Below are 21,707 nucleotides of genomic sequence, written 5' to 3' on the forward strand. Positions count from 1 at the left end.
CCATATGTCATCTGATGAATTGCCAGCTGGTTCACTGATGGGGCAGAAGGGGTTAGGATAGGAGAATCCACCTCCACAAAAACACCAGTCACTAGCAGAGTCCCATAGGGATCAGTGCTGGGATCTCGCATTTTTGCATCTACTTCTCTGAAGTCAAGGCAAATGTCAAGGGCCTGTGGCTGACCAAGTTTGCAAACTTTTGCAGATTAGGCAGTCATTGAAACCCAAAAGACACAAATATCCAGAGCCTTGTACTAAAACTCAGTGAGAAAAAAATGCATAATAAGTACCCTTTGTAAAGACATCCAGTCCTAGAAATTACCACTTTGATACTACACACCTAAAAGTAGACCCAGTGGCCAGGAGTATAGGAATGCATGCTGACCTTTGACCACCACGTGCCCACTGTGGTGTGAAATCATTCTAGGTTGCTCAACTTTATCCAGGTCCAAGGAGATCATTGTTCCAGTGTACTCTGCTCTCATCAGACTTTCCTCACTAAATTAATGCAGGGAGTAAACAACAATTCTTATAGGTTCATAGGTTGGTACTAAGCTATCAGCACTAGGGCGTATACAAGCCTAGACATAATTCCATGGCTATTTCTTCCCACACTATTTACTTCCATGGACCCCTGTCTAGCAGGCCGACTGATGTGATCCCCGGTGTGAATTTCTTATCTCCCATCCAATCGTCAAGGTTCCTTTTGAAGAGGGCTAAAGAAGCACTCTGCTTGACATGTATGGGCAGTCTATTCCAGAGTCTGGGGAGTCTCTGGGTCAGGAACCTATCCCTCCAGCATGTTTTGTTTATTGTGATGACAGGTTTAGATCCCTGGAGCGTGTGGCTTTGATGAATTGGGATTTCTTTGTATAGCATGTTCAATAGCTCTGGGTTTGACATGGCCTTGTATGTTAAACAGAGATCGCCTTTGAGTAGACAATATGTGAAAGAGTATAGCTGGAGTTTTTTTAAGGCGGTCAGCATAGGGCATCTGCTTTAGGCCTGTGATTCTTTTAGTGAGGTACTTCTGCGGCCTTTCCAGTTGTTGCAGATGTCTTGAGAGGTACATGCCAAACGGGGCATTGTATTCTGTAATGGGACTAATGAGGGATGAGTACAGTTGGACAATGACCTTTTTTCTCGATGAAAAGCCCTTCGTGATTGTGTGTGCCACATAGAAGGATTTCCTGACTGTTGTGGCGATGTGGTTATCGAAGGTGAGACCACTGTCCACCTGTGTCCCTAAGTCTCTTATCACACTTTCGGTGTTTAGTGTACTGCCACTTATGTGGTAACTCACGGGTACATGTTTTTTCCCAGTGGAGATAACTATACATTTCTTGGCATTGAGCTTGAGCCCATGGCTCTGGCACCAAGCATCTGTTTCTGTAAGGCCCTCTTGTAGAGTATCCACATCATTTGGGGATTCAATAATGGCTCTCAGTCCCTTAGTGTTGGCCTGTACTTCAGAGAAGTAGATGCCAAACAAGAGCGGTCCCAGGACTGAACCCTGAGGTACTCCACTTGTCTGGAGCTGGATTTGGAGTCAACTACTTTTACAGTCTGGGTTCTGTCAGTAAGCCAGTTGGCAACCCATCGAGTGACGTAGGGATTAATGCCCAGCTTAGTAAGTCTGTCTATGATTCCAGAGTGGGGGATGATGTCAAAAGCCTTGGGGAGGTCCAGATAGGCTGTGTGGACCGTCTTTCCCTTGTCCACGGCTCTGGAGACTGATTCGAAGAAGTCAGTCAGGTTCAGGAGACGAGATCGGCCTTTCACAAACCCAAACTGGGTGCATCCAGGTGCAGACCATCTCAAAGCCCTATCCCTGTACTGTCTCCTACAGACTACTGAGTGGTAGTATATGACTAATCTGTTAGGCACCCACTGATCCCACACTGATGGATCTGTTGCACATCCACAAAGCAACTCACATCAGAAATACCCAGTCTAAGGACCTAAACCTTGACTGACATAAACGGACATGTAAATTGTGGACCAATGGATGAGAAAACTCAAATTTACCCCTAGTTGGCACCTGTGTCCGTAATAGACAGGGGCAGCTTGTGAACACTAAATTTGTCCAAGCTAATTCCTTGTTGTATTGACGTATGTCCGCAATATTTTGGTAAGTTTTGGGTAAGTTTAGATAGGTTTAATATGTGCATTATGCTGATAGCCTAGTAGTCGCCCACAAACCTATAATTGCTCTACAGGACCACCCACAGGAGTCTGATTCCTTAAGGTCTCCCAGCTTGGAGTGCCATTACCTGAGGCTGTTGGTTCTAGTCTTGGTTAGCTTCATTGACAGCTTCTTCAACTTCTTAATTCAAGATGTCTCCATTACGGACATTTATTCTTCTACTGCTTAGTCTTCTGTTTTCATCTTTACTAGTGTTATTGCTTGTACAGTAACACTATTCTTAAGCTTTGTTAAATTAGGTGCTTCAGAAATGTTTTTCTAAACCTTTTACTTTGGCCTTATTCCAGCTCCTGCTTCCCTGGAGAATTGTTTGTAATACTTGGGATTCTTCCCCTGTCCTAGACATATACTGTGGGCTGTCCCCGCTATCAGTTGTAACAGATTCATTCAGTTGGAATATTGCTCTGTAAGGGGAGCCTTCCGAGTAGTCCTAATTACTTCCTACTTTCCAACCTGTATCTAGCCAGATCTTTGTCCATTGGCTGCTCTTGGACTTGTCTGTAAGTCAGTGAAGAAAGGCCCTGCAGACATATCTGCAAAGATTATTTCTGTTACTGTTTTATCCTAGGTTACAGGAGCGTGCCCACTCAGCATTTCTTAAAAACGGTTAGTCTAAGGAATTTGGTACATTTTCCTAGCACAGCCTGTGATATGATATACTTGTGTGCACTCACATGGGGTGTGGTGTTTTTAAGTAAAATAACCAGATGAGTGCAAGAGGATGGCTGTCCCATTCATGAACGTACACAACTGTGTCTCCTGATATCTGATGAATAGGTGAGCGCATATTTATTTATTTTCGTCTTGAGTTTCTCTTTTTCTGAAGTAAATTCTTACAATCCATATACTGTTTCTGTTTTGGTCACTTAGTCTGTAAGGGAGCTGTTGAGGCACTGTTACAGTTAGGCTACAAATATATTTGCTTGAGATGTATGTTGAGTTCATTCTGTGAGGAAATGCATTTCTTATGAAGCTGTCACTACTATGAATTCAGTGGCAGTAGCTCTTTGAATCTGATGTAGAAGTCTGATTTATGTTGAGAATAGCAAGGAAATGTGTGCTTGTGCATTATTTTTAAACGTTTGTACAATATTTAGTTTCCACTTCAATGTATACTTTATGTTGAAATTGCAGATAAACAATAGTACATGTTTTTCTTTAAGCACGTAGGAAATCAAATTGTGTGAAAGAAGTTGAAAAACTACAAGAAAAACGAGAAAAGCGGAGGTTACAACAACAAGAGCTAAGGGAAAAAAGAGCACAGGTTTGTGTTTTTTGTGCTGTTATTACTGTTTTGAAGTAAGTGTTTGACTACGTTTAGCGCATGTGGTTGTTTGATATGAATTCATAATTTTCATGGATTAGGAGGAGGAAGAGGCCGTACATCCTAACTGGGTATTGTAACGTGTGCTACAGGACTTAAGGGGCTCTGTCCTTTAAGACCTTTGAAGTGGTCAAATTAATGGAACCTTTTCATTTAGATTCTTTTTAATTATAAGTATAGAAACGAAAAGTGGAGTAGCATCCACAGAGTTGTAAAATGAAAATGCAAACTGATGTTGAGATGAACTTTTATTCAAACAGCCAGTACTGGTTGTTTGATTAAAGATGCGTCTCACCACCAGTTTACTTTTTTATTGTCATGAGTTTGGTAGCTGCTTTTTGGTATCCATGGGAGAAACTAAGATAGGAGGTATAAAGAGTATTCCTGTAGTAGTGTTTAGAGTCTGTTTGAATATTATAATGTTATAGGAGAGGAGCATGAGTATGGCAATGTCTCTGTCAGGAATTGTTTTAGGTTAGTTTTGAATGGTGTTATTTTGTATGTCTGTTTTCAGGGGAAGTGATATTTTGTTCCATAGTTTAGGTAATTAGTTTGAATCTAGACTGTCTGGCGCTATTGATGTCTTCTATTTTCATGTTGCAGTATTTTTAACATGAGGGATCCTCCACCTGAGATGACCCAAATGTCCGTCCCATCTACAAATGCTTAGCTTGGCTGTTGTATGGTGTGTGAGACGTCACACGTAGGTACTATAAACTGTGGGCCATAAATGTGATATCTGCACGCACTGACCTCAAAACTTCTCTGCCACCAGTTGAATGTCAGCATTGTCGATGTTCTTCGTGTTTCACTATTGCAGTCATTGCATTTGGGTAATCCTGCTGGCAGGTTGCCTTCATTCGGCCTGAATTCCAAAGTCTTGGGTCCTGCGTCGGCTGTCGTCACCTCTTCCCTGGATGTCAGGTCGTCAGAGGTATAAAAGAAGCAGCCGACGCCATTTTCTTTAGTCTTTCTTGCTGCGCGGTGCCCGAAGCAGAAGCAGTTCGCAAGTGCCAGTCGTCGACTCCTGAGATTTTCGAGTTCGAATTTCAGATCCGAAGTCTAATATAAAGCCAAGTACCCCGTTGGGGAAACTTTTTTTTTCTTGCCCCAGAACTGATGTTAGAAAAAGTTAATAGTTGTATTTCTTGTGGGAAGCAAATACCTCATAAGGACTTTCATTCTTACTGTATTCCTTGCCTCTAGGCCCTGATCATAATTTTCTGGGTTGTCGGTTTTGTGCTAGATTTTACCAACGCACTATTAAGCTTTGGTATGATTTTGCTTTAAACTACTTTGGACACAGATTTAATTATCCAGAAATGTCAGAAAGCCATCCGACTACCGGAGTTCACAAAAAAACGCAAAGAAAAAGAAAGACAGCCGAGGCCCAAAACCGACAACAAAGCTTCAACTAAGCCAGTCACCGGTTCGCTGGTTCTCAGTGAGGTGCTTTCGCAGCCCCTGATGACCGCTACTTTAGAGTCGCAGGCCGATATCGACTCCCACGTGGAGTCGGTCATGCCGCTGGAAACTCAAAGTATTGGAGCCTCGGACGCTAATCCTTCAGATGGGTCCGGAGCCGCTGAGCAGGCACCGGCTTCTGAGGGTGTATTCAGACCCAAACACCTATACATTACACCGACTTAAAAGGCAAAAACTAAAGAACCTTCAAAGGCAAAGAAGCAACCTCAAGAGCCACGTGGACAGACCTCCATGCCCGAAAAACAGATGCTCAAAATGACCAAAGACTTGATTACCTTGATCAGGGGTTCCCATCCCCCTCCTGATAAGAGGCCTAGGCAAGAGACTGACTGTGAATCTTCAGATCAGGTTTCTATTTCTTCTGATTCCTCTTCTGATCAGGAATATTCTTTTCCCCCCTATAAGGATTCTGATGCTAAAGAATCCATACCTTCAGCTTCTCCTCCTGAGGATTATTCTTTTGGGGAAACCTTGCATACCATAAGGGAGCATTTCCACTGGGAAAGCCAAGATTTTTCAGAGTCTAAAAAGAGGCTCAGGGATTTCCTGTTACTAACTCAGCACAAGCCACTAGCCATCCCTCCTGTGTTAGACATTGTAGTTGTGTTTTCGGAGTCCAGCCTTACCCCTGACTCCTTACCTCCAGCTCCTCTTAAGCCCGACCGATATTACAGGGTTCCTGACTCACATAAATTCCTTTTTAAAAACCTTGCTGCAGACCCAGAAACTATTTCTCAGGGTCCCAAGGGTGTTAAGGCTTCCGCTGCAAAAATCCCTATCCCTTCTGATAGGGATTCTAGGGCACTGAATAGATGAGGAAAGAAGGTTTACACATCTGCTACCTTGGCTATAAGGGCCTTAAACTGTCAATTTCATATGCTCAAATATCAGCAACATTTCATGACATTGCTTAAACAGAAAATGTTGTTAAATTCTGAATGTGCAGAAAACAAGGAAATGCAGGATATATTGCATGCAGCTGAACAAGTTGAAAAGCATACTTTGCAATGTGGTTTTGATTCTTTAGAGGCCTCCTGCAGGGCCGCTGTTACTGATTCTGTAATTAGAAGGCATGCTTGGTTAAAGGAACAAAGTCTGCCTGATCATGTTAAAGTTAAATTATTAGATGCACCTTTACAGCATGATTCTTTGTTTGGTGTTAAGGCAGAAGAGGTGTTAGAGTATGGAGGACAAGGCTAAATCTATGCAAACGGTCAAAGATTTCTTACAAGTACAGCCACCTAGGTTTAGTTAGACACTGGCCTACAAAGAATTGGTCCTTTCCAGTGTCAGACAGACCTCAAAGGGGTAGACCCAGGCGCCCCAGAGGCAGATCCCAGGCTCAAGGTTCATACAGGTCAAAGCAATGGGGTGCTTCTGCCTCCAAATGTGGAGAAGACAAATCACAACCTTACAGGAAACAGTCCCAATGACTTCTCCCTGCCTGCACCAAGCACTTATTTCCTGGCAGCACCCTTAGGGGGAAAATTTGCACTTTTTTCTCAAAATTGGTACATTATAACCCAGGACAAGTGGATTCTAAATATCGTGTCACAAGGCTACAAGTTCCATTTCCATACCCTGCCAAAAATAAACGGCTGGCCAGATCTGCCAAAAAATCAATGGGCAGAGGCACAAAAACATGTCTCATCCCTCATGGACATGAGGGCCATTCAACAAGTGCCAGAGCAAGAGCGGGGGCAAGGATTTTACTCAAGACTGTTCTTGGTACCAAGAAAGGACAAGGCCTGGAGGCCAGTACTGGACCTATCTATTCTGAACACATTCCTGGATATACCAAAATTCAAAATGTTGACTTAGCAGCAGCTACTGCCCATGCTGGGCAAGAACGCTTGGCTTGTAACTTTAGACCTAAAAGAGGCATACCTGCATGTCCCAATCAGACAAATATGCAGAAGATACCTCAGATTCAAGGCTGGCTCTATGCATTACCAGTTCTCTGCACTGCCCTTTGGCTTATCTACTGCGCCCAGGGTCTTTACAAAGTGCCTGGCACCAGTAAGTGCATTCTGCAGACAAAGAGGAATACAAATATATCCTTACTTGGACGACTGTCTAATTCAAGCAGAGAACAAGGACATTCTTCTACAGCATCTGGCGTTTGTGAAAAAACTTCTAACATGCCTAGGGTACACAGACGAAAAGAAATCAAAACTAGTAACCTCTCAAGAGATAATATTCCTGGGTGCAAGCTTAAATACAACTGCCCAGATGGCTTATCTCACGCCAGACAAACAAAGACAACTGACTACCTATTTCAAAATGTTAGTAACAAAGGCCCAGTTATCTGCAAGAAAAATTCTGCAGGCTTTGGGCTTCATGGCATCCTGCATCCTACTAATTCCATATGCAAGACTGCATATGAGGAAACTTCAATGGTACCTAAAAAGTGTTTGGACTCAACATTGCCACAGCCTGGAAACTATAATTACTCTCATTCCCTGCCTGCAACAGGAGTTTCGATGGTGGGCAAAGGCTTGCCACCAAAACAAGGGACTGCCGTTCACATTGCCCCCAGCCAGGCAAACACTAACAACAGATCCGTCAGATTATGCCTGGGGGGCCTACATGGCAGGAAGATGCATTCAGGGAACATGGACCTCAAACCAGATGCATCTACATATCAATCAAAGAGAGATGCTAGCTGTTCAAAATGCCTTGACAGCCTTCAAGGACCTACTTTAACCAGGACAACTACTGATAGACAGACAACACCACGGTCATGTGGTATATAAAGAAGCAGGGGGGGCACACATTCTTACCTCCTTTGCAGACTAGCCATGACTTTGTGGGACATAGCACTGACTTAACCAAGTACATCTGCAGGCACAATTCCTGTCAGGAAGAAAAAATGCTCTGGCAGACGAACGAAACAGAAACCTCATGGATCCCCATGAGTGGCAGCTGGATCCACAAGTCTTCAGCATGATAACAAGGAAATGGGGATGCCCAGACATAGATCTATTTGCCTCCCCTCACAACTACCAACTACAGAGATTCTGCACAAGGACTTATCACAGACAAGCATGGAAAGTGGACGCCCTATCCTTCAGCTGGAAAAACCTATCAGTGTATGCCTTTCCCCCTCTGCCTCTCCTCCCCAAGGTACTCCTAAAGGTCAGACAGGATAAGCCAAAGATGAAACTGATTGCACCAGACTGGCCCCGCAAGGACTGGTACTCAATATTAAGGAGCTTGTCTCAATGCCCAGCTTGGACCCTACCTCAAGTACTGCATCTACTGTCCCAGCAAAACAATCAGATCCTGCACAGCCAACTCAGGACTTTAAACCTGGCAGCATGGCGGATAATGTAGTCATACAAAATGCACCTCTCAGTCAAGCTGTGATGGATGTCATTTTGGAAGCCAGAAGGACTAGTACTAGAAAATCTTATGCTGGAAAATGGAAGAGATTCTGTGCTTGGAACCAGGCACAAGGAACAGTTACAACTGTGCCAAATATTCCTCAGAATTTACAATACTTAACTGAAATGCTGGACAAAGGCCTATCTTTCTCTTCTATTAAAATTCATGCCTCTGCCATTTCGGCTCATTACTATGCAGAGCCACCAATCTTTTCTCATCCCTTATTAAAACAGTACCTCAGAGGAGCCACAGATTTAAGGCCTCCAAAGAGATCACCTATGCCTGCATGGGACCTCAACTATGTCTTGGAAAAACTCACCCTGCCTCCTTTTGAACCAGCTGCTACTGCTGATTTAAAGTTTTTATCTTGGAAAACAGCTCTGCTCCTTGCAATAACTTCTGCAAGATGAGTTTCAGAGCTACAGGCACTCATGGCTGTGGAACCTTTTATCATTTTTTTATCCGGACAGGGTCTCCCTGAGGACAAACCCAACATTTATGCTTAAAGTGGTGTCCAGTGTGGCTCTTAACCAAACCATTCATCTGCCAACTTTTTATCCAAATCCACAGAACAAGGGGGAAAGAATTCTGCATTCTTTGGACGTACACAGACAGCTTAGATTCTACTTGGACAGGACCAAAGTTTTCAGAAAAACAGAGCAATTACTAGTGGCATATGCTGCAGGATCACAAGGAAAGGCTATCTCAAAGCAGACTATTTCAAAATGGATAGGCCACTGCATTCGTTTCTGCTACTTATACCATGGTAAGAAAGTGCCTAAGGGCATTAGGCCACATTCCACCAGAGCTGCAGCCACTTCAGCAGCCTTTCTCTGAGGAGTACCAACCAAGGACATTTTAGAGGCAGCTACTTGGAGTTCAGTGCACACCTTTACAAAGCACCATCATCTCCCACTCTACTCTAAATCCAGGGCATGCTTTGCCACTGCAGTTCTGCAGGGTCTCATAGCCGCTCCTAATGCTGTTTAGTTCCAGCCTCCCAGCCATAGCTTTGGGAATCTACCCAAATGTAATGACTGCAACAGTGAAACACGAATGACATAGTACAGATGTCCTTCAAGGATGCAACTGCAGTCCTGACATATGGGTTGTCCTGCCTCAGGCAGCCCTTCGGTCGGCCGGATACCAAAGTCTGGGTCCGGCGTCGGCTGATGTCGCCCTCTCCCCGACGTCAGAGCGCCTGGGGTATAAAAGCGTCAGCCGACACCATCTTCTTCAGTCTTTCTTGCCGCGCGGCACCCGAAGCAGAAGCAGTTCGCAAGTGCCGGTCGGCCAGCTCCTGTGTTTTCAGCTACTGAAGACTTTAAAAAAGCTAAGTACCCCATTGGGGACCTTTTCTTGCCTCAGCCGATGTCAGATAAAACTGAAAAAGTTAATAATTGTTTAACTTGTGGGAAACAAGTACCTCATAAGGATTTCCACTCTTACTGCTTACCCTGCCTAGGCCCAGAACACAACGTCTCGGCCTGTGCAGCTTGTGCTTCTTTCAATAGACGCACTCTTTGGCGTCGGTCAGAGTTTGCACAGGATTATTTTGGGGAAGATTTCTGTTATATCATGCCGTCGGAGCTTCCGACAGCACATTTACCTAAAAAAACGGAAGGATAAGGACCGACATCCGCGGTCTCGGCCAACACCACGCTTAGGCCTACCGCGAGTGTCTCGGTCTCTTCTGAGCTGGTTTCACAACCGCTACAGACTGACGACACCGCCCCACCGGTTACTCCGGTTCCGGAGGCCAGCTCGGTGCCGGTTCCTGTTCTCCACTCTGAGACCGTAGCCCAGGATTTTTCTGACACCATTTCAGTGGATAAAACTACTCCAGCACGTGGGGCTGCCAGGCCTCCAGTGTCTATGTCCATTAAGGCCTACACACATGCTAAGGCTGCCAAATAGGCTAAGTCTCTCCCTCCAAGATCTGTTTCTCTGGGATCCACTTCTGGTTCTCAAATTTTAAGTTTAGCTGAGGACCTTATTTCTTTAATTAGGGGTTCTCAGCTGCCTTCTGACAAGAGGCCCAGGGTTGAGCAGGTATATACTCAGTCCTCCGATGAGGCCTCAGGTGATTCTGCACATTCAGACTACCAGGAGGAGGCCTTCCTGGCCTACGAGGATTCTGATGTGGAGGAATCCATTCTCTCTGCTTCTCCTCCTGAGGAGTTTTCCTTTGGGGAAACGCTTCATTCCATGAGGGAACACTTCAAATGGCAAGGCCAAGAATACTCAGATTCCAGGAAAAGGTTAAGGGAATTTTTAAAGCTACCTCAGCATAGACCCTTAGCTATTCCTCCAGTTTTAAATGTGTTAGATGATGTGTATTTAGAATCTAGTGTTTCCCCTGATTCCCTCCCCCCTGCTCCTGTCAAGCCAGACAGGTACTACAGAGTCCCAGACACTCATCAATTTCTGTACAAGGGCCATGCTGCTGACCCTGAAACTATTTCTCATGGGCCTAAAGGGGTTTCCTCCACTACTGCTAAGAATCCCCTTCCTTCGGAAAGAGTTTCTAGGGCTTTAGAAAGGTGGGGCAAGAAAGTATATACATCTTCCACCCTTTCTATGCGAGCATTAAATTGTCAATTTCATATGATTCAGTATCAGGAATACATGTTGGATGACTTGCAAAAGAAATTGGCTTCCCCTGAACCATTAGATAGAAAGGGGTTACAGGAATTGGTTCATAATACACAGCAGGTTAGCAACCATTTCCTTCAGTGTGGATATGATGCATTGGAAGCTTCATGTAGAGCAGCAATGACAGGTGCGGTCATACGCAGACATGCTTGGTTAAAGGAACAAACATTGCCAGACCATGTGAAAATTAAGCTTTTGGACGCACCACTAGAGAAACATAAGTTATTTGGTGCTACTGCACAAGAGGTTCTAAAGAAAATAGCGGAAAAGGCAAAATCAGTGCAAACAGTAAAGATTTCCTCCAGGTACAGCCTCCAAGAATTCAGCAGGAATTGGCCTTCTAAGCATTGGTCCTTTCCAGACACAGACAAATTTCAGAGAGGCAAAAACAGACGTGGCAGAGGTAGAGGGCAAACTCGAGTCTCCTACAGAGGACGTCAATGGCAGCCTCCGAACCAGAGAGGTGGGGCAGGACCTTCCACTGCTCCACAGGGACAATCTCAATGACTTGACTCTAACTCCGCCATCCAGGGCTCAATTAGAAGCACCTTTGGGCGGAAAATTATCTTTATTCTCACAAAATTGGCACAATATTACAAAGGACAAATGGATACTGGACATAATAGACAAAGGATACAGATTCCATTTTCATACACTACCAACAAGACATGGCAGGCCAAACCTGCCACCAAATCAAAGGGCAGAGGCACTCAAACAAATAACAAACCTACTTCAAATAAGAGCAATAGAAAAGGTTCCTTCTGCAGAACAAGGCCAAGGATTTTATTCAAGACTGTTCCTTGTCCCAAGAAAAGAAAGCCAATGGAGACCCATTCTGGACTTGTCCGCACTGAATACTTACCTTATTGTGCCAAAATTCAAAATGCTGACTTTGCAGCAACTCCTTCCCATGCTGGGCAAGGGGTCTTGGCTGGTAACTCTGGACCTCAAGGAGGCATACCTGCATGTCCCAATCAGACAAAGTTGCAGAAGATACCTCAGATTTCTTGCAGGCTCAGAGCATTATCAATTCTCAGCATTGCCTTTTGGCTTTTCTACTGCGCCCAGAGTGTTCACGAAATGCCTGGCATCAGTAATTGCACATTGCAGACTTCAGGGGATACCCTTACCTGGACGACTGCCTTATACAAGCGGACAGCCAACAAGCCTTGTTAAAAAACTTGGACTATGTCATTCACCTACTGCAGGCCTTGGGATACACAGTCAATATTCAAAAATCAAGTCTCGTACCATCCCAACAAATACCTTTCCTGGGTGCCACACTGGACACAAACACCCAGATGGCGTTTCTGACAAAAGAAAAACAAAAACAATTACCAGAATACTTCAGAAAATTGGCAACTCACACCCAGATGACTGCAAGGAAAATCCTGCAGGCCCTGGGTTACATGGCATCTTGCATTCTTCTGATACCACATGCAAGGCTGCATATGAGGAAACTACAATGGTATCTAAAAAGTCTATGGTCTCAGCACAGCGACAGCCTGGAAGCATTGATCCCACTCATTCCATGCCTTCAGAAGGAATTTCTGTGGTGGGATCAAGCAAGCCAGATAAACAAAGGTCTGCCTTTCAGCAAGCCTCATACAAGTCAAACCATTACAACAGACGCCTCAGACCATGGATGGGGGGGGCGCACATGGAGGGCAGATGCATTCAAGGACAATGGACACAAAAAGAAAAGCACCTGCACATCAACCAAAAAGAAATGCTGGCAGTGATGCATGCAATCAAGGCCTTCGGAAAATTCATGCATCAGGGCCATCTACTAATAAAGACAGACAATACCACAGTTATATGGTACATAAACAAGCAAGGAGGTACCCATTCATACCCTCTTTGCAGACTGGCAATGAATCTCTGGGATATTTCCCTACAATTGAAAATAGAGCTACAATCCCAGTTTGTACCAGGGAAGGACAATGTTCTGGCGGACAGCCTAAGCAGAAACATCATGGATCCACACGAATGGATGTTGCATCCGGACATTTTCTTACAAATAACTCAAGCATGGGGAAGGCCGGACATAGATCTTTTTGCCTCCAACCTCAATCACCATCTGAAAAAGTTTTGCACAAGGACATACCATCCTCAAGCATGGAAGGTGGACGCTCTCTCCTTCAGTTGGAACTCTCTAACACTATATGCCTTCCCACCACTTCCTTTGATGACCAAGGTGTTACTAAAAATCAAGGCAGAGCAACCGAAAGCCATACTGATAGCTCCAGACTGGCCAAGACAACACTGGTACCCACTGCTATGGAGCTTGACACACACCAATCCGTGGCCCCTTCCTCAATGGCCACTTCTTCTGACACAGCACAATTACAGGACACTACACCCCAGCTTGAAAACATTGAAGCTGACAGCTTGGAAGATTCCATGACTATTCCCCAGGATACACTTTCCAAAAGGGTAAAAGATATCATCCTAGAGGCGCACAGACCTTCCACTAGAAAAACATACTCAGCAAAATGGAAGAGATTTCTTATCTGGAACAGCAAAAAGGGTCAAGACCCATCAGTGATGAGCATTCCACAGATCTTAGAATATTTGGCTGAAATGCTCCACAATGGCCTTTCATATTCTTCCATAAAAATACATGCTTCAGCAATATCTGCCAAATGTAACACTGATCCGCCTGTATTTTCTCACCCATTGCTAAGACAGTTTCTAAGAGGTATAAAGAACATCAATCCTCCAAGGAAACCACCAGTGCCTGCATGGGACCTCAACTTCATGCTGGAAAAATTAACTCTTCCTCCCTTTGAACCAGCAGCATCTTCAGAGTTGCAATTTCTGTCTTGGAAGACAGCTTTCCTTCTGGCAGTAACCTCAGCAAGAAGAGTCTCTGAGCTACAGGCCCTTATGGCAATACAACCATTTCTCATTTTTCATCAGGACAGAGTTTCTTTGAGAACCAATCCGTCATTCATGCCAAAGGTGGTATCCAGGGTGTCCCTGAATCAAGCTATTCATCTGCCTACCTTCTTTCCCAAACCTCAAAACAAAGGAGAGAGACTTCTGCACACCTTGGACATACACAGACAGTTGCGCTACTACTTGGACAGAACAAAGTCCTTCAGAAAAACTGACCAGCTTTTTGTAGCTTATGCTGCTGGATTGCAGGGAAAAGCAATTTCCAAACAGACAATTTCTAAATGGATTGGAAATTGCATTCGATTCTGCTACTCTTTTCATGGAAAAACTGTGCCAGCTGACAGGCCACATTCCACCAGAGCTACAGCCACCTCCACAGCTTTTTTAAGAGGAGTGGCAACAAAGGACATTTTAGAAGCTGCTACATGGAGCTCCGTGCATACATTTTCCAAACATTACAACCTGCCTTTATATTCCAGATCCAGAGCAGGATTTGCTTCTGCAGTCCTGCAGGGCATTTTAGCTACACCATCCTTATCTTAGTGCCCACCACCCCCAGGTTGGCTATGGTATTCAACCCATATGTCAGGACTGCAGTTTATTTATTTATTTATTTATTTATTTATTTGCAGTTGTTTAACCAGGATAGTCCATTGGGCCAGAATAACCCGTTTTCAATGGAGTCCTGGGGAGAAAAGCTCCACATACAGATTTACACACAGGTTAATATACAAACATAGATTACATAGGTTACATAGATAAGCAAGACTAAAATTAATATACACACATAAAATGTATGATGACTACAGAAGTAAAAACCGGCTGATAAAAATTGTTTCAATCAAAGTTAAAACTTTTTTTTTTTTTTTTTTTGTTTTGCATCCTTGAAGGACATAGTACAGTTTTGTACCTACCATAAATGTAGATGTCCGATAGGTATGCAACTGTAGTCAGATTTTCCCTCCTACCTACCCCTCTGTGGTATTCTTTTGGGTTTCTACCCCTTATTTTAGCTACCTAGGGTAATCTTTTATGGTGTATTTGTTTTTTATGTTGTACTTGTCTGGAATTTTCTCTCTATTTTCAAAATTTAGCCTTCCTTAGAGGGCACCTGGCATCTGGGGCAAGAAACATTGAAGAAGATGGTGTCGGCTGATGCTTTTATACCCCAGGCGCTCTGACGTCGGGGAGAGGGCGACATCAGCCGACGCCGGACCCAGACTTTGGAATCCGGCCGACCGAAGGGCTGCCTGAGGCAGGACAACCCATATGTCAGGACTGCAGTTGCATACCTATCGGACATCTACATTTATGGTAGGTACAAAACTGTACTTTGTGTATACTTACCATAAATGTAGGTGTTCGAGTGTATTCACTGTTGCAGTCCCGCCATCCCCCCTTTTTCTTCTGATAGAGCCTATCTTTCCTTCTCTGATTTATACAACCTATGTGGTGTATTTGCTGGTGGATGAAGGTAAAGTTTATATTGGTGCATGTTATTTTATATATAGATATAAATTTTGTCTACCCTTTTTGGGGGCACCTGACTTCTGGGGCAAGAAAAACTAAAGAAAATGGCGTCTGCTGCTTCTTTTATACACCTGACGACCTGACGTCAGGGAAGGGGCGACGACAGCTGACGCAGGACCCAAGACTTTGGAATTCAGGCCGACTGAGGGCAACCTGCCAGCAGGATTACCCAAAGGTAATGACTGCAACAGTGAATACACTCGAACATCTACATTTATGGTAAGTGTACACAACTGTACTTTCTGCTCCATGCCAATACCCTCTATGGTTAGGACAGCTTGTACAGTGTGGACTTCTTGGCTCCAAGAATAGTGGGGGAACCCCTTTTGTAGTTGTGGTTGCTGTTTTGTTTTTTTCAATTAGCTGAGTCTGTTCAGGTCATCTAGGAAGGGAAAATGTAAATGTGGACATCAAATTCCACCGAAAGACAGCCACGACCTTTGCCTGTTCTGTTTAGGGCCTACTCACAACTACAAAGCATGTTTCATCTGCCTGTTGTTTGTACCAAAAACACTGCACAGCCGTCTTTCAGCCCTGAACATATTCATTGAAAACCACCTTAAACGACTCGCCTTAAGCATGGAAGTGACGCCGGCCATCTCGGGCAAACCGCCGAAGAAGGAGGTAAAAGTTTGTAGGCCAAAAAACCGACTGCATCTGAGTTTGGACATCCTGCCAGCTACCGATTTAGGGGTTGAGGTAGGTGTGATGGCACTGGCGACTTCAGCAGGGACCGCTTTGGATTCTCCCTAGTTTCTGCAGCCGCACTGTCACCACTGATGCTAGGATAGTCAGCAACTCACCCCATAGCACACCTCCCCACAACTTGCATGTAACACATAGTCCCTCATTTGTTGAGCTTGTAAAGCTTAACCTGCCCCAATCTTTTCAAACCTCTGAAGCACAAGGCATTAAGCACCCTCAGCAACATTCCACACCTTCAGCACTAACCGAGCCCACACCGTCACATAATATCGAAGATCACACTGTCTCAGATGCTATGCCCATTAGGTAGGCATCCACACAACCTAATAGTCCCTATTCATAGATGACTCCATAATGTGACATATAGATGCATAACTCACCATGCTGAGTAAGTAAAAAATAATGGTCATTTGCATGTATGGAGCCAGGATTCAGCAGATTGCACAAGCACTCATGTCCTTCAACAGCAAAGACCACATTGGCCACCATGGGCTATATAAATAGAGACATGATGGAGCTCTTAGACCGTGTGATGTAATCAGGTATGAGCTTAGCTCTGAGCATAGTTCTGTCTCCTCAAAGGATGATACCTTATTATAAGTAAAAGATAACTGACTTCAGTAATTGGCTTGCACGCCACACTGCTTTACCAGGGATGGTATGCACCTGTCCCTCCCCCCTCAGACTTTTCTACATTGGCTAAAACATTATTCACCCTCATTGTGCCTTTTTTTTTTTAGGCAGTGTTAACCAGGTCAAACTACTTGGTAGCAAAAGAAACTAAGGCAAACTTAAAGGTGCTACTTCTGTTCTTGGAGCCTAAACAAAGGTCCACACTGTACAAGATGTCCTAACCGTAGAGGGTATTGGCATGTGTAGTGAGTGAGGAATGGTCCTAGTGACGAAGAGCACTCCAGCAGTGCAGGGCTACAATCCTTTCCATACATATTTAGACCAGCCACTTCCGAGGAAGAAAGGAAAGGTGGAGGTGCCACAATCCTCATCAGAAAAGGCTTACATCAAGGCTGGTAAAGCAGCATGACGTTCTTGAGATTCTTCATGTCCAACTTAACATCAGCCAAGTCCTTTTCCATATCTGTTGAGCTACAGAGTGATCCAGGAATGTCCTAGTGCCTACCTAAATGAACTAGTCACTTAACATTACTTAATCCAAATACAGTATTCCAAGGTGATTTCAACTATCCAGCCATAGACTGGCAAATGTATGCAACCCCAGAGATGCCTGGACTCTGTTCATAGGTGTATACTAGGCTAACAACCCCAAGGGCCTTTTAAAGCCTAGGCATACATCCCAAATCTCTGACCCTTGATAAATGTAAGCAGGGGCTTGGGAGATGAAACATTTACAAGCAGGGACCTCTGAGATAAGCCATTTACAGGCTGCCTATGTCCATTAGAGACATAGGTGACAAATTAGGGATTAAGTTCCTGTTCCCCATCCAGGTGTCCAAATTGCACTTGAATTGGGTTAGGGAGCAACTCTGCTTTATATGAATGGGGAGCCTGTTCCAGAGAAGTAGTATTCTCTGTGATATATACCTGTCTATCCAGCAGATCCTGTTTATATCACAGGCAAGATTTAAGTCTTTAGAACAGGTAATGCTGGTGCTGTTTGTTTTGTGGATGTACAAGAGTTCCATCAGGGTGGGGTCTGACAATGCCTTGTATGCCGTGCATAGATCTACTGTCAACAGACAGAATTATGGGATAGGTACTTGACAGGATCTGCATAGGAAATGTTATGCCTTGTATTCTTTTATAGAATGATTTCCTCACTACTGTAGACATGAGATTGTCAGAGGCTAGCAAGGCCCTGACTACCGGTTAAGCTCTTAGAAGATTGTGTTGTTAATATGATAGCTACTAGTGATGGATGACTTCCCAAAGGATACTGTTATGCATATGTTCTTCGTGTTTCACTGCTGCAGTCATTACATTTGGGTAATCTGGTGGCAGGTTGCCCTCAGTCAGCCTGAATAACAAAGTCTTGGGTCCTGCGTCCGTTGCGGTCTCCTCTTCCATGACATCAGGTCCTCAAGGGTATAAAACATGCAGTCAACGCCATTTTATTCAGTGTTTCTTGCCATGCAGTGCCCGAAGCAGAAGCAGTTCGCACGTGCCGGTCGGCCGACAGCTGAAATTTTCGCATTCGAGTTTCAGAACTGAAGTCTTCAAACTAAAGCTAAGTACCCCGTTGGGGGAACTTTTTCTTGCTCCTTACCGATGTCCGTAAAAGTTAATAATTGCATTACTTGTGGGAAGCAAATACCTCATAAGGATTTTCATTTGTACTGTATTCCTTGCCTAGGCCCAGATCACAACGTGCCTTGCTGTCAGTTTTGTGCTAGATTTAACCAACGCACTATTAAGCATCGGTATATTTTTGCATCTAAATATTTTGGTTCAAGATTTAATTATCATGAAATGTCGGTTAGCAATCCGATGACCAGAGTTTACAAAAGACGCAAAGAAAAAGAGAGACAGACCGTCTAGGTCCAAAACCGATGACAAAGCTTTTCCTAAGCCAGTCGCCGGTACTCAGTGAGGTGCTTTCACAGCATCTGATACCCGCTACTTTTTAGTCGCAGGCCTCTACTGAAACCCATTCGGAGTCCGGTATGCCGCGAGATTTTCAGAGTATTGAACCCGCGGATGTCTCTCCCTTGGATGGGTCCGGAGCCGCTGATCAGGCACCGGCTTCTGAGGGTGTTTTCAGGCCTCAAAATTTTTTTATTAAACTGACGCCAGCCTCAGAAACAAGGTCAAAAACATCTTCTATGTCTAAAAAACAGATGCATGAGCCACATGCTCAGACCCCTATGCTTAAAAAAACAGATGATCAAAATGGCTGAGGATTTAATTACCTTGATCAGGGGTTCCCAACCCCCCCCCCCTTCCCGCTAAGAGGCCTAGGCAAGGCACGGATTATGAATCTTCAGATCAGGTTTCCATTTCTTCTGATCAGGAATTTTCTATTCCACCCTATGAGGATTCTGATGCAGAGGAATCCATCCCATCTGTATCTTCTCCTGAGGATTACTCTTTTGGAGAGACTTTGCATACTTTAAGGGAACATTTTCACTGGGAGAGTCAGGACTTCTCTGAATCAAAAAAGAGACTTGGGGATTTCCTTCTTCTTCCTCAGCATAGGCCTTTGGCAATACCTCCTGTATTAGACATTGTTGATGATGTGTTTTCAGAATCAAGCATGGCTCCTGATTCCCTGCCTCCGGCTCCTAGTAAGCCAGACAGATATTACAGGGTTCCTGACTCCCACAAATTTCTATTCAGAAATCCTGCTGCTGATCATGAGAAATATTTCTCAGAGTCCCAAGGGTGTAAAGACCTCTACAGCCAAAAATCCTAACCCCTCTGACGGAGATTCCAGGGCGCTGGATAGATGGGGAAAGAAGGTTTATACGTCTGCAATCTTGGCAATCAGGGCCTTAAACTAAATATCAACAGCATGTTATGGGCTTACTGAAACAGAAAATGTTGTTGATTTCTGATTGTGTGGAAAATAGAGTTATAGGAATTATTGAATTCAGCAGAACAGGTTGGAAAGCATACTTTGCAATGTGGTTTTGATTCCTTGGAGGCCTCTTGCAGGGCCGCTGTTACTTGATCTGTGATTAGACGGCATGCCTGACTCAAGGAGCAAAATCTGCCTGATCATGTTAAAGCTAAATTGTTGGATGACCCTTTGCAGAATGATACTCTGTTTGGTAATGAGGCAGAAGAGATTTTTAAAGAAAATGGAAGACGAAGCTAAATCTATGCAAACTGTAAAAGATTTCTTGCAAGTGCAGCCACCCAGGTTCAGTAGACACTGGCCTACTAAAAATTGGTCCTTTCCTGTGTCCAACAGAGCCACTCAAGGCAAATCCAGGTGCTCAAAAGGCTCCAGATACCAATCACAGGGTTCTTACAGGTCAAAGCAATGGGGTGCCTCCACCTCCAAACTGGAGGAAACAAAGCACAACCCTACAGTAAGCAGTCTCAATGACTTTCCTCTACCATCACCAAGCACTTTGGCAGCCCTCTTGGGGGGAAACTAGTACTTCATGCTCAAAATTGGCAGTTAATTACCCAGGACAAGTGGGTATTAAACATAGTATCGCAGGGGTACAAATTTAATTTCCATACTTTGCCAATTCCAAAAGGATGGCTGGATCTGCCACAAAACCAGTGGGCAGAGGCCCAGAAACAAGTCGTGTCCCTCATGGATATGGGGGCTATTCAAATGGTACCAGAAAAGGAAAAAGGACAAGGTTTTTATTCAAGACTTTTTCTGGTACCCAGAAAAGACAATGCATGGCGTCCAATAGTGGACTTATTAATTTTGAACACGTTCCTGTACATTCCAAAATTCAAAATGTTGATTTTACAACAGCTACTGCCTATGCTAGGCAGGAATGCATAGTTAGAAACTCTAGACTTAAAAGAGGCATACCTGCATATCCCACTAAGGGAATCATGCAGAAGATACCTCCGCTTCAAAGCAGGTTTTTTGCATTACCAATTCTCTGCATTGCCCTTTGGTGTATCTGCTGCACCCAGGGTCTTTACAAAGTGCCTGGCACCAGTAATTGCATTCTGCAGACAAAGAAGCATTAAATTTTATCCTTATCTGGACGACTGTCTCATTCAAGCAGAAGACAAGGACACTCTTAAACATCTGGCGTTTGCAAAAAGGCTTCTAGCATGCCTAGGGTACACCATAAACGAAAATAAATCACAACTGGTACCCTCTCAAATAATTACATTCCTGGGTGCAAGCTTGAATACAACTACCCAGATGGCTTACCTTATGCCAGACAAAGGCAACTGACAACATACGTCAAACAAATGGCAACAAAAACCCACTTATCTGCAAGACAAATAGGCTTTATGGTTCATGGCATCCTGCATTCTACTAATTCCATATGCGAGACTGCATATGAGGAATCTTCACTGGTACCTAAAAAGTTTATGGAGTCAACATTGTCAGTCTGGAAACAATGATTCCTCTCATTCCCTGCCTGCAACAGGAGTTTATTTGGTGGGCAGAGACATGTCACCAAAACAAGGGACTGTCATTCACTCTACCCCCTGCCACCCAAACCCTAACTACAGACGCATCAGACTATGCTTGGGGAGGGCGGGGGCCCACCTGGCGGGGAGATGCATTCGGGGCAAATGGTGCCCAAACCAAATGCATCTGCAGATCAACCAGAAAGAGATGCTAGCTGTTGAGAATGCTCTGACCGCCTTCAAGGACTTACTTCATCCAGGACAACTACTGATCAAGACGGACAACACCACAGTTATGTGGTACATAAACAAGCAGAGGGTACACATTCCTACCCCATTTGCAGACTAGCCATGGCCTTGTGGAACACAGCCTTGACTTACCAAAGACATCTTCAAGCTCAATTTCTGCCAGGAATGCAAGACACTCTGGCAGATGACCTAAGCAGAAATGTTATGGACCCGCACAAATGGAAACTGGAT

At 44.2% G+C, this 21,707-nt stretch overlaps 1 protein-coding gene across 1 annotated transcript in view; it reads left to right on the forward strand.

The window, feature by feature from the left end:
• KIF2A (kinesin family member 2A) overlaps positions 1 to 21,707 on the forward strand; it is a 2,798,933-nt gene that overhangs the window by 946,779 nt on the left and 1,830,447 nt on the right. Inside the window, exon 6 of the mRNA XM_044063819.1 lies at positions 3,370 to 3,470. Within this exon, the coding sequence (XP_043919754.1) occupies positions 3,370 to 3,470 (101 nt within the window). The remainder of the gene's footprint in view (positions 1 to 3,369; positions 3,471 to 21,707) is intronic.

The sequence above is a fragment of the Protopterus annectens genome, chromosome 2.part2, assembly GCF_019279795.1.
Source record: "Protopterus annectens isolate FY-2018-M chromosome 2.part2, PAN1.0, whole genome shotgun sequence".
In the NCBI taxonomy this organism is placed as follows: Eukaryota; Metazoa; Chordata; order Ceratodontiformes; family Protopteridae; genus Protopterus; species Protopterus annectens.